At 34.1% G+C, this 12,979-nt stretch overlaps 1 protein-coding gene across 5 annotated transcripts in view; it reads left to right on the forward strand.

Moving 5' to 3' along the window:
* ADGRB3 (adhesion G protein-coupled receptor B3) overlaps nucleotides 1-12,979 on the forward strand; it is a 681,550-nt gene that overhangs the window by 643,724 nt on the left and 24,847 nt on the right. For all 5 annotated transcript variants that reach the window (XM_074333154.1, XM_074333156.1, XM_074333155.1 and 2 more), the window contains 3 exons: nucleotides 5,537-5,632; nucleotides 7,350-7,389; nucleotides 12,160-12,806. In XM_074333154.1, coding sequence (XP_074189255.1) covers nucleotides 5,537-5,632; nucleotides 7,350-7,389; nucleotides 12,160-12,806 — 783 coding nt within the window. The remainder of the gene's footprint in view (nucleotides 1-5,536; nucleotides 5,633-7,349; nucleotides 7,390-12,159; nucleotides 12,807-12,979) is intronic.

The raw sequence follows: 12,979 nt of genomic DNA on the forward strand, positions 1-12,979 counted from the left end.
GAGTTTATGGCAAATAGTAGAAAGTTAATTCTTCTCTAGCACCACCTGGGGCACCTGAAGGCATAAGGCAAGTGATGTGATGCTGAACATTAGAGTAATTTTTTTCTTTTTCTTTTCTTTTTTTTTTTTAGCGGCTGTAACAGCAGAACTAAGAGAAATACAATACTGATGATATTTGAGGGCATAGCACTGATTGATGCTTTAGAGCTTTCTTGTTTGGGGTATTTGGTGGCCATAGTGAGAGGCCACTATGAGTGATGTCTTGAAAATTGTTCAATAGATTCTAAAGAGTGAGTGGCCCAGGATGGGAAAGTTATGGTACTCATCCTAATATTTCTAGCTTACTCATGAGAGGTTTAAAGGAGAATGGAGTAGGTTCCTAAGAGCTTTATGTTTTTCTGTGAAGACACAAGCTGAATTGAAGGGTCAAAAAGAAATTATACACAGACACACACACACACACCTATAGATACATATATGTATATATATATACACATATATGCATATACATATATACATATATATACATATATGTGTGTGTGTGTATATATATAAATATATAAATATAAATATAAATATAAATATAAATATAAATATATATATATATATATATATATAGAGAGAGAGAGAGAGAGAGAGAGAGAGAAAGGAGAGAGAGAGGGAGAGTTGTTTTTAATAAAATAGGATGTAAATCTGGAAATGTTACCCCAATAAAACTGGATTAAATCACCAACCTCCCTTCATCCAATAGTCATCCCATTTCTTAGGTAGGAGAATATAAATCCTACCTTTTCTTCCTAAGATTAGGCTTTCCTGATTTGAGCATGATGGCAATTAGGTCATGAATATTTGCATCAGTATTAATCTGCACATGTGGTTCTCTGAATCCACACAGAGGTTTAGGAGCTTAACAAACGCATGAAATCTGATGAGTAAAATGGCATCAGTAAACAAATTGAGCCACAGAGTTCATGGCAGAGATTGGCAAATTCTGACGTGTCTGCCAGGTAGCGCCCAACCGTGGCTTGCTGTTATCCAAAAATCTGAGTACCTGGGCACACGGACAGGCAAATCCCAACCCCCATTCCTTTCAGAATCCTAGGGTCCCACTTTACAACATTGTTAAACTGGTGACAGGAAGTTAAATGTGTCTGGAATAAAGGTTTAAAATAAATACAAGAAATAAGAGGTCAGGAATTAGGTTTTTATTTTTTGCCTCAAAGTGAATGAAATGAATGAGGCTAAAATGAAATATCTTCTGTGAAGACACAGGCGGTGGTGTCTGGCATAGAACTTCCCTTTGCTCCTTTTCCCATTTGCATGCTAAAGAAATGTTTCAGATCATGTATGTGAAATGTCTTCTAGGAAAGCTCATGTGACCCCCCAAACTGATACAAAAAAGGGAAAAGCTGTCATAATTTTGAGATTAAGTGAAAGATCTTTTAGGTGTTAGAGGATTCCAGTAGAAAGTCATTAGGACTGAAATTTGGGACTGAAGTCCATATTTTTCCTTCACTATACGGCAATGGCAAACCATTTTTGTTTTTCTTTGTTATCAGAGAAGTCAGGTAACATTTTTATAATGTGAAGTCATTCCTGTTGCTTATGTCAACTGGCATAATACACATGAAATTCAGAACAATCTTATTCACTTAATAATTAAGTTACAAGAAATTTAATATGATTAAAAAGAATTAAGCCATTTGTTCAAATATGAATCAAGAGAGACAATAGTATAGATGAAATTCAGGAAACAAAAAATAAAAACACAGAACACATAAGAAAATCCCTTCCCTCCAGTAACAATCTGAAATAATTTCAAGAATGTGATTTTATTTCCTTTCTTGGTTTAAAATGATCCTCAGAATAACTGAAAGTATGTGTTCTAAAAAGGTGAAGATTTGGGGTCTGATCTGCTTGGTAGCTAAGTGTCGAGCCCATTTCAAATGGTGCAGCTCTTGCCTGTGAGATTTCTCTCAACTGCAACGCTGCCAAACATCTCTCGGTGCTCTTCCCCAGCAATTTCTAAATCTGGTACCAACTTGCACAGTGATACTCTGCCAAGCTGCCTTCAGAGCGAGGACCAACCGAGAAGCCCTCAGCTTGCTGCTGAGGAGCTGAACCAAATTGCTCTCCCCATGGGAGAGAGACAGGAGTGAGACACACCCCTGCAAACCTCTTTGAACTCAGGCCTCATGCAGGAATCCATCCACAAGAAAAGGGTTTATCGCTTTTTTGGGAATTTTTAGAGCAACCCCCAGCAGGAAGTAGTAGGGATACACCTTCCCTCCTTTGGATACTTTCAGACAGCCCTGATAGCTTATTCTTTTTACCTCACCTTATTTTTGAAGATGTTTCTAGCCATTCTTTTTTTCCTTTTCATAACGTGACATCAGATTTCCTTAAAGTCCCCGAAATATTCCAAGGCTACGTACACATCTGTTCTTTTCTACTCTCCTGATTCTTTTTAACCATCAGTCTGGTTGACAATTAAGGTAAAAGACCTATTGCAGTTTTATAAAGAGAAGAAACTTTGAACTCTAGATTTTAACTGTGCCATAATTTGTTAAACATTTAATTATTCTATACAAGTTTATTTAAAAATTGCATTTACTGATCTAACATGAGTTTCAAAAACAATACTATTATAAGAACTCAGTGTTATGATGAATTTAACATCTAAAAATAACTTTTAAATCAAATTGCACCCTAAAATAAGTGACTTGTCCTCCTCAAATAGAAAGTCAGCTTAAAGAGCTTAAATAATAAATATTTGAATCTTTAACAAGTCGTCTTCTTTAATCTTAATCACAAGGCAAGAAAGACACTGAGACTATTACTATCCAGCATTGTAAATATGACTTGGCATAGAAGATTTTAATTTCAGGATGGGATAAGTATTTTTAGACTCTTTGTTTTTTATGCTTTCTTCTTGTCTGGACTTAAGATCCTTGTAGACTTGCTTTTAAAAAAATCCAGTTGTTCTCCATCAGTATAATTCACATTGATTCACCAAAGATGTCTCTCTGTTTTCTTGAAAGAAAATCTAGTATAATTGGTCTTCCCTGACAGGGCTGGGCAAATATTTAAGGCTAATTCATATAGATTACCTGAATGCATTTTAAAGATTTTTAAAAAATCAAATGGAGCATTTGGAACAATTGGAATTTCTCCTGCAAATCTTTCTGAATTAGAAGTAACAGAGTCACTAAAAGTGTCAGAGAATCTGACATGAATCTGACACTTAAATTATGACATTTATGTGACCATTTTAAATGACCTTGAATTTAATAGAGAATTTTTATGCTTTTCCGTTTTATATTTCTTCTGAATAACATTGACTGATTCATGAAGTTGACATCATTCTTCATTGTAGAAATGCCCTTAACTCACTGTCATATTTGGGAGTTTTGTAATTTAAGGTATCGATTTTGCCTGTGTGTGTGTTATGAAAAAAGAGTTGGATTTCTTTTATATTTTCTTCAAGCTATCAGATAGTGGGTTTCAAAGAGAAACTTACAGAAGTTGTTTTGCATATTTCATTGTCAGACAAAAATATCCTTGACAGCTACACTCTGAACATCTGAAAAAAGATTGGTTAGCAAGGACCAGTTAATCTTTGCTATCACCAAATGCCATCTTTAGTAATCAGAAATAGATTTGGAAAACATATTCCTGTGACAAGCTCTTGAAAGGCATGATTTTTTAACACACTATTTATCTTCCTTTATAAATTATTCTTTAACAGTTGTCTCAGGGCACAAACAAAAAGTTAGCATGTACCTATGTCTTTGACATTTGTTCTTAGGATTTGTTTTCTAAAAACACACATACTTTCATAGTGGTTTTCCCCAGTGCACATTTCTGCATAACACACAGTGGTCATGTGGCAAACACTACACTCATTACAAATTTTTGGCTATTAATATGTCACTTTATCAAAGAAGGAGGAGCCTCAAAGCATTCATATCTAAAGAATCTACCTTTGCCCATGTCATGTCTCTTTCAAGGGAGAAGCTGGAAGAATTAGTTCTAAATATTTATGCACTTCTTCAAGAAAAGATGATCAGACTAGATTTCACTGAACCTGCACTTTTACTGACGTGTTTGAAAGAGGAAATAAGAAAACTTACCTTTCTCACTTTTATCAGGCAACTCCATTCCCCCCACCACGCGCCCCCCAGGAAATACCAGCTTTAGAAATATTAGAATCAGAGAATGGCAGTGGTCAGAGAGCACTGAGTCCATCCTTTACTCCCTAAATCCACACCTGTAGTGGTTGCATCAGCAGGACTGGAACCTGAGGTGGGGAAATAGAAATGGACCAAGGTCTCATGATTGAACTGGTTAGCCAAGACTGTGGTGGTGACTACACTCCATGTCACTTTCCAAATCTTGCAATTTGGAAAAGAGACTGCTAATAACTTATGATATGGGTGAGAGGAGGTGAAAATAACTTAATAGGCTCCATGTTTTTCTGGCCAACACAAATACTATGCACATCTTACAACAAAACAGTGGCAGGGTATTTTATATCATTCTGTGTTTACCTTGGCCATCTCTGCAATGCCACTTCATCTGAGCTTTGTTTTTTAATCTAATAGAACAGATTATAATGAACTACAAGGAGAATGTCAATAATGTAAAGTCAGAAAAACAAAATATTAGTAAAATGACCTTCCCATTGACTGGGATAAAAAGTTACTTGTGATAATGTCTATCAACAGCTTTTAGGACCCTAATGAGCCTCAGGAAGTGGAAAGGACACGCTGCTGCAGAGGCATCTTGTGATCAGAATATATGGGTTGTGTGTTTGTTATTCATCTATTCAAGTTTATTCACTTGTTTAATAAAAGATTTAATGTTCTTCAAATGTCCTTGTGATATGTTTGCTCTTTACTTGGAATCCGATTGTGAAGGGATATTATAGATATTATAGTTTGGCTTTGCTAAGTGATCTCCCCTGTCCCCCGACACCAAGACCATCAACTATAAACAGCCATTTTTGTTGTCTTTTTGTTTTATTGTGTTTTGTTTTTACATCAGGGCACATAGTACTTGAAGGTAGACAAGAAATAGTCTCCCCAATAGAACCCCTTACAAGAGTCATAAAAGGAAAATCCCAAATCAATTTCAGTCAAAAGATCATTGAGTAATCTCATTTTTCATTATGTGTAAAGCTGTTATAAAGATTATGCCATACCAAATAGTAAATCCTCCTTGAATGACAGACATATTGTTTGTAACAATGGAAATAAATCTCGCCCTCCGGTGAGAATTATTACGGTTGAGTCAGACATAGCCATTTTGATAACTGAGGAGTTCCCAGCACTTCTTTCTATAGATTATGGCAAGTGATAAATTTCCTTGGTATATAACACAGTAGAGGTAACCAGTATTTGTATTAGAAAGTAAATAAAATGGGTATTAGATCATGAAAACAATGGTAACCACTTTCTCAGTTGATTGCCACTGTAGGCATTATCTGGTCATTTCCAAGAGAGAAGAAAATTAATCTTTATCATATTTTTCACAGGTTCAGGATGCATTTAGATGCCGATTGAGAAACTGTCAGGATCCAATCAATGCTGATTCTTCAAGTTCTTTTCCTAACGGGCATGCTCAAATCATGGTGAGCTTGTATTTTCCCTCTGGTTAACTTAGTCATGATTTCTCAAGGGAATAAACAAATATTGTTCTCAGTAAAATAGTATCACAGACCCATTTTGAGTGACTTTTGGCTTTAGTTCATTAACAGACACCAGATAATTATTCTTTTTGTATTGCTTAAGAGTCCAGGATCTGTTATTGGCGTGTTCAGTGTGGGGTTTGTGTGCAGCAGCAGAAAGTATTTTCACCCTTGAACAGAATCAGGGATAACTATGAGTCAATAGGATCATGGTTATTTACAGATCAGAACACTATGGACCTACATTTCTAGCCTTAAAGCAGCAGTTCTCAGTGTTGGTTACATATTAGAATCAGAATAGGCACTCCAGACTGATGAGACCAGAATCTCTGGGCTGGGACCCAGGCATTGGTGGTTCCAATATGCAGCTTAAGATGAGAACTACTGCCCTAAACTATAAAGAGTAGCCATGTTTCCAGTGAAAGTCAGTTATTGTACTTGAGCTCTGACCACTGTTGGGATTAAAGGTTACTTTAGACATAACCACTTTGGTATATTTTAGAAATAAGATGTCATTAAAATCAAGGCTAAATAGAGGTTTTTTTTTTTGTTTTGTTTTGTTTTTTCTTAATACATATATATATATATATATATATATATATATATATATATATATAAAAATTTATTTGGGAACATTGGTTAATAACGTTATATAAGTTTCAACGGTACAACTTTATAATACATCATCTTTATACTACATTGTGTGTTCACCATCCAAAATCTAGTCTCCTTCTGTCACCACATGTTTGACTCCCTTTACGCCCTTCATCCTTCTCCGACCCACTTCCACTCTGGTAACCATCATACTGTTGTCTTTATCTATGAGCTTGTGTTTGTTTTGTTTGTTCATTTGTTTTTTGTTTTATATCCCACATAATGAGTGAAATCATATAGTTCTTGTATTTGATTTATTAGTGTTTTTGGATTAGGCAACATAAAAATAGTCTAAATGATGTTCTAGTAACTAAGACTTGAAAAGGAATAATTTTAATTTCTTATCAAAAACAAGTAGACAAATACCGATATCTTGAATATAAAATATTAAGATGGGCTAATTTAATTTTATCATTATGAAAATAAACTAATATATTTAAAGTAAACGTTTAGGGAAAATGTGAGGATGGAACTATACTCTAGCAGATTCTAGACCGGATTGGTATTGGTTCAACTTCAATTTTAATTGCTAAATCTGAAAGCCTTTTGTCACATTTGAGTGAAAATGATCATTAAAAAACCTAGATTGACTAGGAAGGTTTTGACAGAGCTATAAGATATTATATTACAAACAATATATACAAACTAAGTGCTTTAAAAATACAAATAACAGAGACATTTATTTAAGTATATTCATAATGCACATTTTAATCTTTTATTGGGGTTCAAGGAATTGCCTTAAAATTCTGTCTCTGAGATTACAATGGATATTATATTGCCTTATTAAAATTGTATGTCATGTTTCCATTTATTTTATTAAACATTTGGTCTCTAGGAAATACTCTTAAAAACAATTTGATTTTTCCTTGAGAAAATTCCTTTGCACAAGATAATAACTTGGTACTGCCTAGTCAGGTATCTGTAAACTTCAGATAATCTGTTTAGTAAAACTCACTTGAGGTCTTTATTAAATGATGATTCTATGTCTTATTATTTTTTGTTACAGACAGACTTTGAAAAGGATGTAGACATTGCTTGCCGGTCCGGTAAGAATATTTGAATTTTGAAACTATAATCATTAGAAATGTTAAATCATTTTTATGGATTTTGATTTTGAAATGCTGTAGTTTACACATCACATATTCGTGTGGAGAATAGAATAGAATAGAATAGAATAGAATAGAATAGAATAGAATAGAATAGAATAGAATAGAATAGAGAGTTCTATTCATAAATAGAATCTTTTAAATGGAAACATTGTAATAGCACAATGGGAGAAGGATGGAATGAGGGAGAAATAAAAATGGTTTGTTGAGAGTACCAACTGCAGAAAAGCATTGACTTGAAGACATACCCTTTCATTCTATTGATTACTGGTTGTCAGGGGTAATGCCTATCAATATGGTCTCTGTGTCTCAGTTTCATTATCTATGAAATATGGGTTGTTGTAAGGATGAAATAACTGTGTGTGTTGATGTATCATAGCCAGTGTTGTTGTTGTTATATTTTTAGAGGGGGCCAGAAAAAACCATGTAGCACACCTTCCCTTAGAGTACTAGGATCCCATTGAGTTTTCCTGTTGGTTGTCCTTCACTTGTGGCTAAACCCAGAGTAGATAACTCAAGAGTTTTAAAGGAAACCACGTTTCATTTTTTGGATGATTCCAGTTGTTGAAATGCTCCTTTATATTGGGACAAAATATACCTTATTTAATATTTTCTTCATTGGCTTTAGTGATGCCTTCTAGAATAAGAGTGGGTAGTCACTTTATCAAAATAGCCAAATATTTGAGAGCAAGTATCATTTAGCCCAATCCATGTCTTTTTCTTTTTTTTTTTTCCCTTCCAGACTAAACAAACCATGTTTCCTCATTCATTCTTCACAGCATCTTCCCAGGAAGGCATGTTGCCCAGGTGGCCTCCAATATGTTAATAATTTTAAATTATGGTGCCCAAATGTATACATATGTATCCAGCATTCATAGTTGGTTCTTTACTTCCACTAATGCTACCTACATTTTCATCTGATTTCATAGCAGCTGGTACAATACTAGTGTCAACTAGTTGTCACCTAAAAATCACTAAGACTTTTTGTAGTAGCTGTCAGGTCTTTCCAAGACTAAGATTATGTAAAGGCTCTGTGATTTTCATTTTTCTTCCAGTGAAGAAAAATCTGGCCTTTGTTTTTATCTCTATTCATTATTATCTTACTAGTTTCAGGTTAGCATTCTATTCATTTGAAACTGTTTGGATGTTAAAAGTTTGATTAGAATACCTTCTAAACCATCGTCCAAGCTGCCAATCAAGTAGTTGAATAGGATGAGATGGAGTGTAGAACCCTGCTGTATTCAGTAAGGCACCCGCCACTCACCCCACTCAAACCACTAAACATCTAGGCAGAGTCTGAGATCACAGAGTTGTTATAATAAGAATCTGAGAGACTAATCTCATGTACTCATTCCTGAATTCAAACAGAATACACTTTGTAGAGTGTGGTCATAGTAGGGCGACAGAATAACTGTCATGGTTTGGTAACCAGTAGTGTAGCTGTGTACAGTATCAGGAATTAACCTACCTGTTTAATACCTACCAAAATATTGCTAAGATACAGAGTTTGGTTTCCAAAGTTTACCATTTACCTTTTTGGTAAATTGATAAAACATTTTTCCCTTGTTTCATCCATTTTCCGTAATTTCTCAAAGATCATTAGTCAAGGTGCCAGGTTCCACATTCCGTGTTTCCCCAAAAATAAGACCTAGCCAGAAAATCAGCTCTAATGTGTCTTTTGGAGCAAAAATTAATATAAGACCTGGTATTATATTATTTTATTTTATTATTATATTATATTAATTATATTATATAAGACCCGGTCTTATTTTACTAGTAAAATAAGACCGGGTCTTATATTAATTTTTGCTGCAAAGGATATATTAGAGCTGATTGTCAGGCTAGATCTTATTTTCAGGGAAACAAGGTATGTGTTCCAAGATGGAATGTGATTTGTCTGAGTCCGGAAGCCTGAATTTATTTAAAATAATTAGTATTTATATAATTCCTATTTACCTATTTTTAGTTTAGTTTCCTTTCCACCTCTTTTGGTGTACTCGTCATAGTTCTTAATGGAGAAGCAAAATAGAATCAGTTTTGTCTTTCCTTATCAAGCTATTAACATTAAACCAGTGGTTGTCAAAGTCTGGTCCCCAGGCAGTGTATCACCAGGAAATTTATTAGAAATGCAAACTTTCAGGCCCTTCCGCAGACCTACTGTGCGGTAGGGTCTGGTAATCAGTGTTTTTACCTGCCATCCAGGTAATTCTGATGCATGCTAACAGTGGAGAACCTCTGAACTACTAACCCAAGCTGTGGTCTCATTTTTTAAGTGTTCATTTTCTTTCTTCTCTTTTGTTAAATTACCTATTTTTTTCCAGAATGCATTGCATTCTGAAATATCGTGTTCCTGATATAGATCAGTACCATTATTTTACCGTGTCTCCCCCAAAATAAAATAAGCCCTAGCAGATTTTTCAGGATGACATCCCCTGAACGTAAGTCCTAATGCATCTTTTGGAGCAAGAATTAATATAACACCCAGTCTTATTTTAGGGGAAGCACGGTATTAGAAACTAGTGTTTTGAATGTTTTCATTTTCTGTATGTGCCCTTTTTAGCAGAGCTCATCAGGAGCTTGCCTCTGAGTTTTTCTGGAGATTTCTGGCCACGTTGAGGTATATTCAATTTTAAAGTCTCAATTCATGAACTCAATAATATTTTACTAAGTTTTGTTGAAATTCACTTTCCCAAAGGGTAGAGTATATATCTGATTATGCAAAATATTCAGGTGCATTTTGTTTTGTTTTTGTTTGCATTTTGCCTTTTACAACTTTATTAATTTATCTCAAAAGACCCATCCCTTCAGCATCATGTTTGTATGTGTAGGTGGTATGGATTTTTTTGTTGTATATTCAAATTTTGGATATCCATTTTAAGCAAGTCTAAGAAGCTGACATATATTTCATATAGAGTAGGCACTACATCATGAGAAGAATTATCTTTCCCCCAATATTTAAGATACACAAATTTTCAATAAAGATGGTAATATCATTTGATAAAAATGTGCTAACTATAACTATAAATCATATTACATTTATACAAAACTAAATGAATCTTGTACAAATACACATTATGAAATCAATATTCAATACTAAGAATTCCTTTATAGTTTAAAATATTCATAAAAGTATAAAATTATATGTTTTTAATGCAGTATGATAGGTTCGCATAGCTAGCCTTTAAATTTTACTGTTGTAAATTTTGGATTAATTCTTGCATACAGTTAAAGATTAAAAGTATTCTTTCCTGAAGTTGGAGATGTTTTAAAGTATTTTATTTCAAATATTATTAAATCTATTAATTTAAAACACTTTGCCCCTTAATATTTTCATGTAGATTGTTCCTAGCAACCACAATTTATTACCAATCTATTATTTTAAGAGGTTTGGAAATTATGCTTTTAAACTATTCTAGTACAAAAAGTCACAACCAAATTTAAAGATAAAAGATACTACATAAATGATGCTTGTTTTGAAATAACTTTGAAGGCTTCTCTTTGTAATGAGGAAACATTCATAGATTCCTATTTTTTCAGCCTCTGCTTTAATGCACAATAATTATGATGCTATTTGAAAACTGGATAATAATGAGTAAAATTCAATACATCTGGAACTTTTCAAGAAGAACGCATAAACCAAATATTTTACAGTTGTCTCTGCCTAATGAAACTTTCAGTGGTGATCGCTCTGCTTTGTAGATGGGGCAGAAGTAGGTGGACATGTTGAGCTGACTTGCATACGGTGCTGGTCTGTGTGTTTTCAGCATCAAAATTACCAAGAATAGTTTTTCAGAATTTCATTCGTTCATACCTCAAAACTGACAGCTGTTCACAACTAAGTTTTGATTCATGCTGCCTCATTTATGCATAAAATATGGCTTCCTTTTTATAGAGAGGCAAAAAAAACATGAAAATACATTTTAATAAAGAATTCTGGACTCTTTGGTCTGTTTTTGTTTGGTTTGGTTTATGTTTTCATTTTGTTACCCCTCTTACTACAAGTTGTAATGCATTTTTAATTTTTTTCTTTTGTTGATTGGTTTGTTTTCATTTGCTTTGGTTTGGTTTATGTTTTCATTTTGTTTCCTCTCTCACTACAAGTTGTCATGCATTTTTAATTTTTTTCTAAGTCGTTTTTCAGGTTTAAAATGGAATGGTGGTTTCAGAAGCTCAGACAATTTTTTTGTGTGCTTAAACTCAGTTGGCAATTTGAATACCCCCTCATAGATAAACGTTTATTAATTTTCAACAGGATTTCTAATGCAGTAGGATGAAATTCTTATTACCTCTTTCAAAAAAACAATGAATATAACTTATTAAAAATACATTAGGGAAAAGAAGCCTTTACAAAAAAGTCAAATTCATGTGAAATATATCCATAATTTTATAAAACCCTTTGTAGTAGTTTGATGGAGACTACTTCTCTGGTAATCTGCCTTTCCCCTGAAAATGTATGCAGAGTTGTTTAAGGATAAGACACTGAGATTTTTGAAAATCCATTAATCAGCTTTCAGATGTTTTAACATATCAGAATCAATAAAGAGTGATTGAGTGATCTGCACCATAAACAAACAATAGATAATTTTTAAACATATTAGCTTTTTTATTTTATTAAGGAAATCGTTTAGTAGAAAGAGAGAATAGAATACAATAATGAAGAGAAAGCATGCATTAGCTTTCTTTTATGAATTCTCATATTTGCATTCACAGTTCTTCATAAGGATATTGGTCCTTGCCGAGCAGCAACAATAACGGGAACGCTCTCTAGGATTTCTTTAAATGATGATGATGAAGAAGAAAAGGGAACAAACCCTGAAGGGCTAAGTTATTCAACATTGCCTGGAAACGTCATTTCTAAAGTCATCATCCAGCAACCCACGGGTCTGCACATGCCCATGAGTATGAATGAGCTGGGCAATCAGTGTTTGAAAAAAGAGAACAGTGAATTGCGGAGAACTGTGTACTTATGTACAGATGATAATTTGAGAGGGGCTGATATGGACATAGTCCATCCTCAAGAAAGAATGATGGAAAGTGACTATATTGTGATGCCCAGAAGTTCTGTAAATTCCCAGCCATCAATGAAAGAAGAGAACAAAATGAATATTGGTATGGAAACCCTGCCACACGAAAGGCTATTGCACTACAAAGTGAATCCTGAATTCAACATGAATCCCCCTGTAATGGACCAGTTCAATCTGAACTTAGAACAACATCTCACACCCCAGGAACATATGCAGAATTTACCCTTTGAGCCTCGCACAGCTGTGAAGAATTTCATGGCCTCTGAGTTGGATGATAATGCAGGACTGTCAAGAAGTGAAACTGGATCAACCATATCAATGAGTTCATTAGAGGTAAGCGATAAACTTTTTCTTGCTCTTTGAAATACATACAGAGAATGACAGAGAGTGATTCATATGATTTTGGATTGAGGGAAAAGACACATTAGCTTTTGCAGTTATGTGTCTGAGAATTTTTGGCACGTTGGGATTAATATTAAGGATGTATGTTTTTTTCCAGTAATGCG

The sequence above is a fragment of the Rhinolophus sinicus genome, linkage group LG05 (genome assembly GCF_036562045.2).
Source record: "Rhinolophus sinicus isolate RSC01 linkage group LG05, ASM3656204v1, whole genome shotgun sequence".
Taxonomy (NCBI): domain Eukaryota; kingdom Metazoa; phylum Chordata; class Mammalia; order Chiroptera; family Rhinolophidae; genus Rhinolophus; species Rhinolophus sinicus.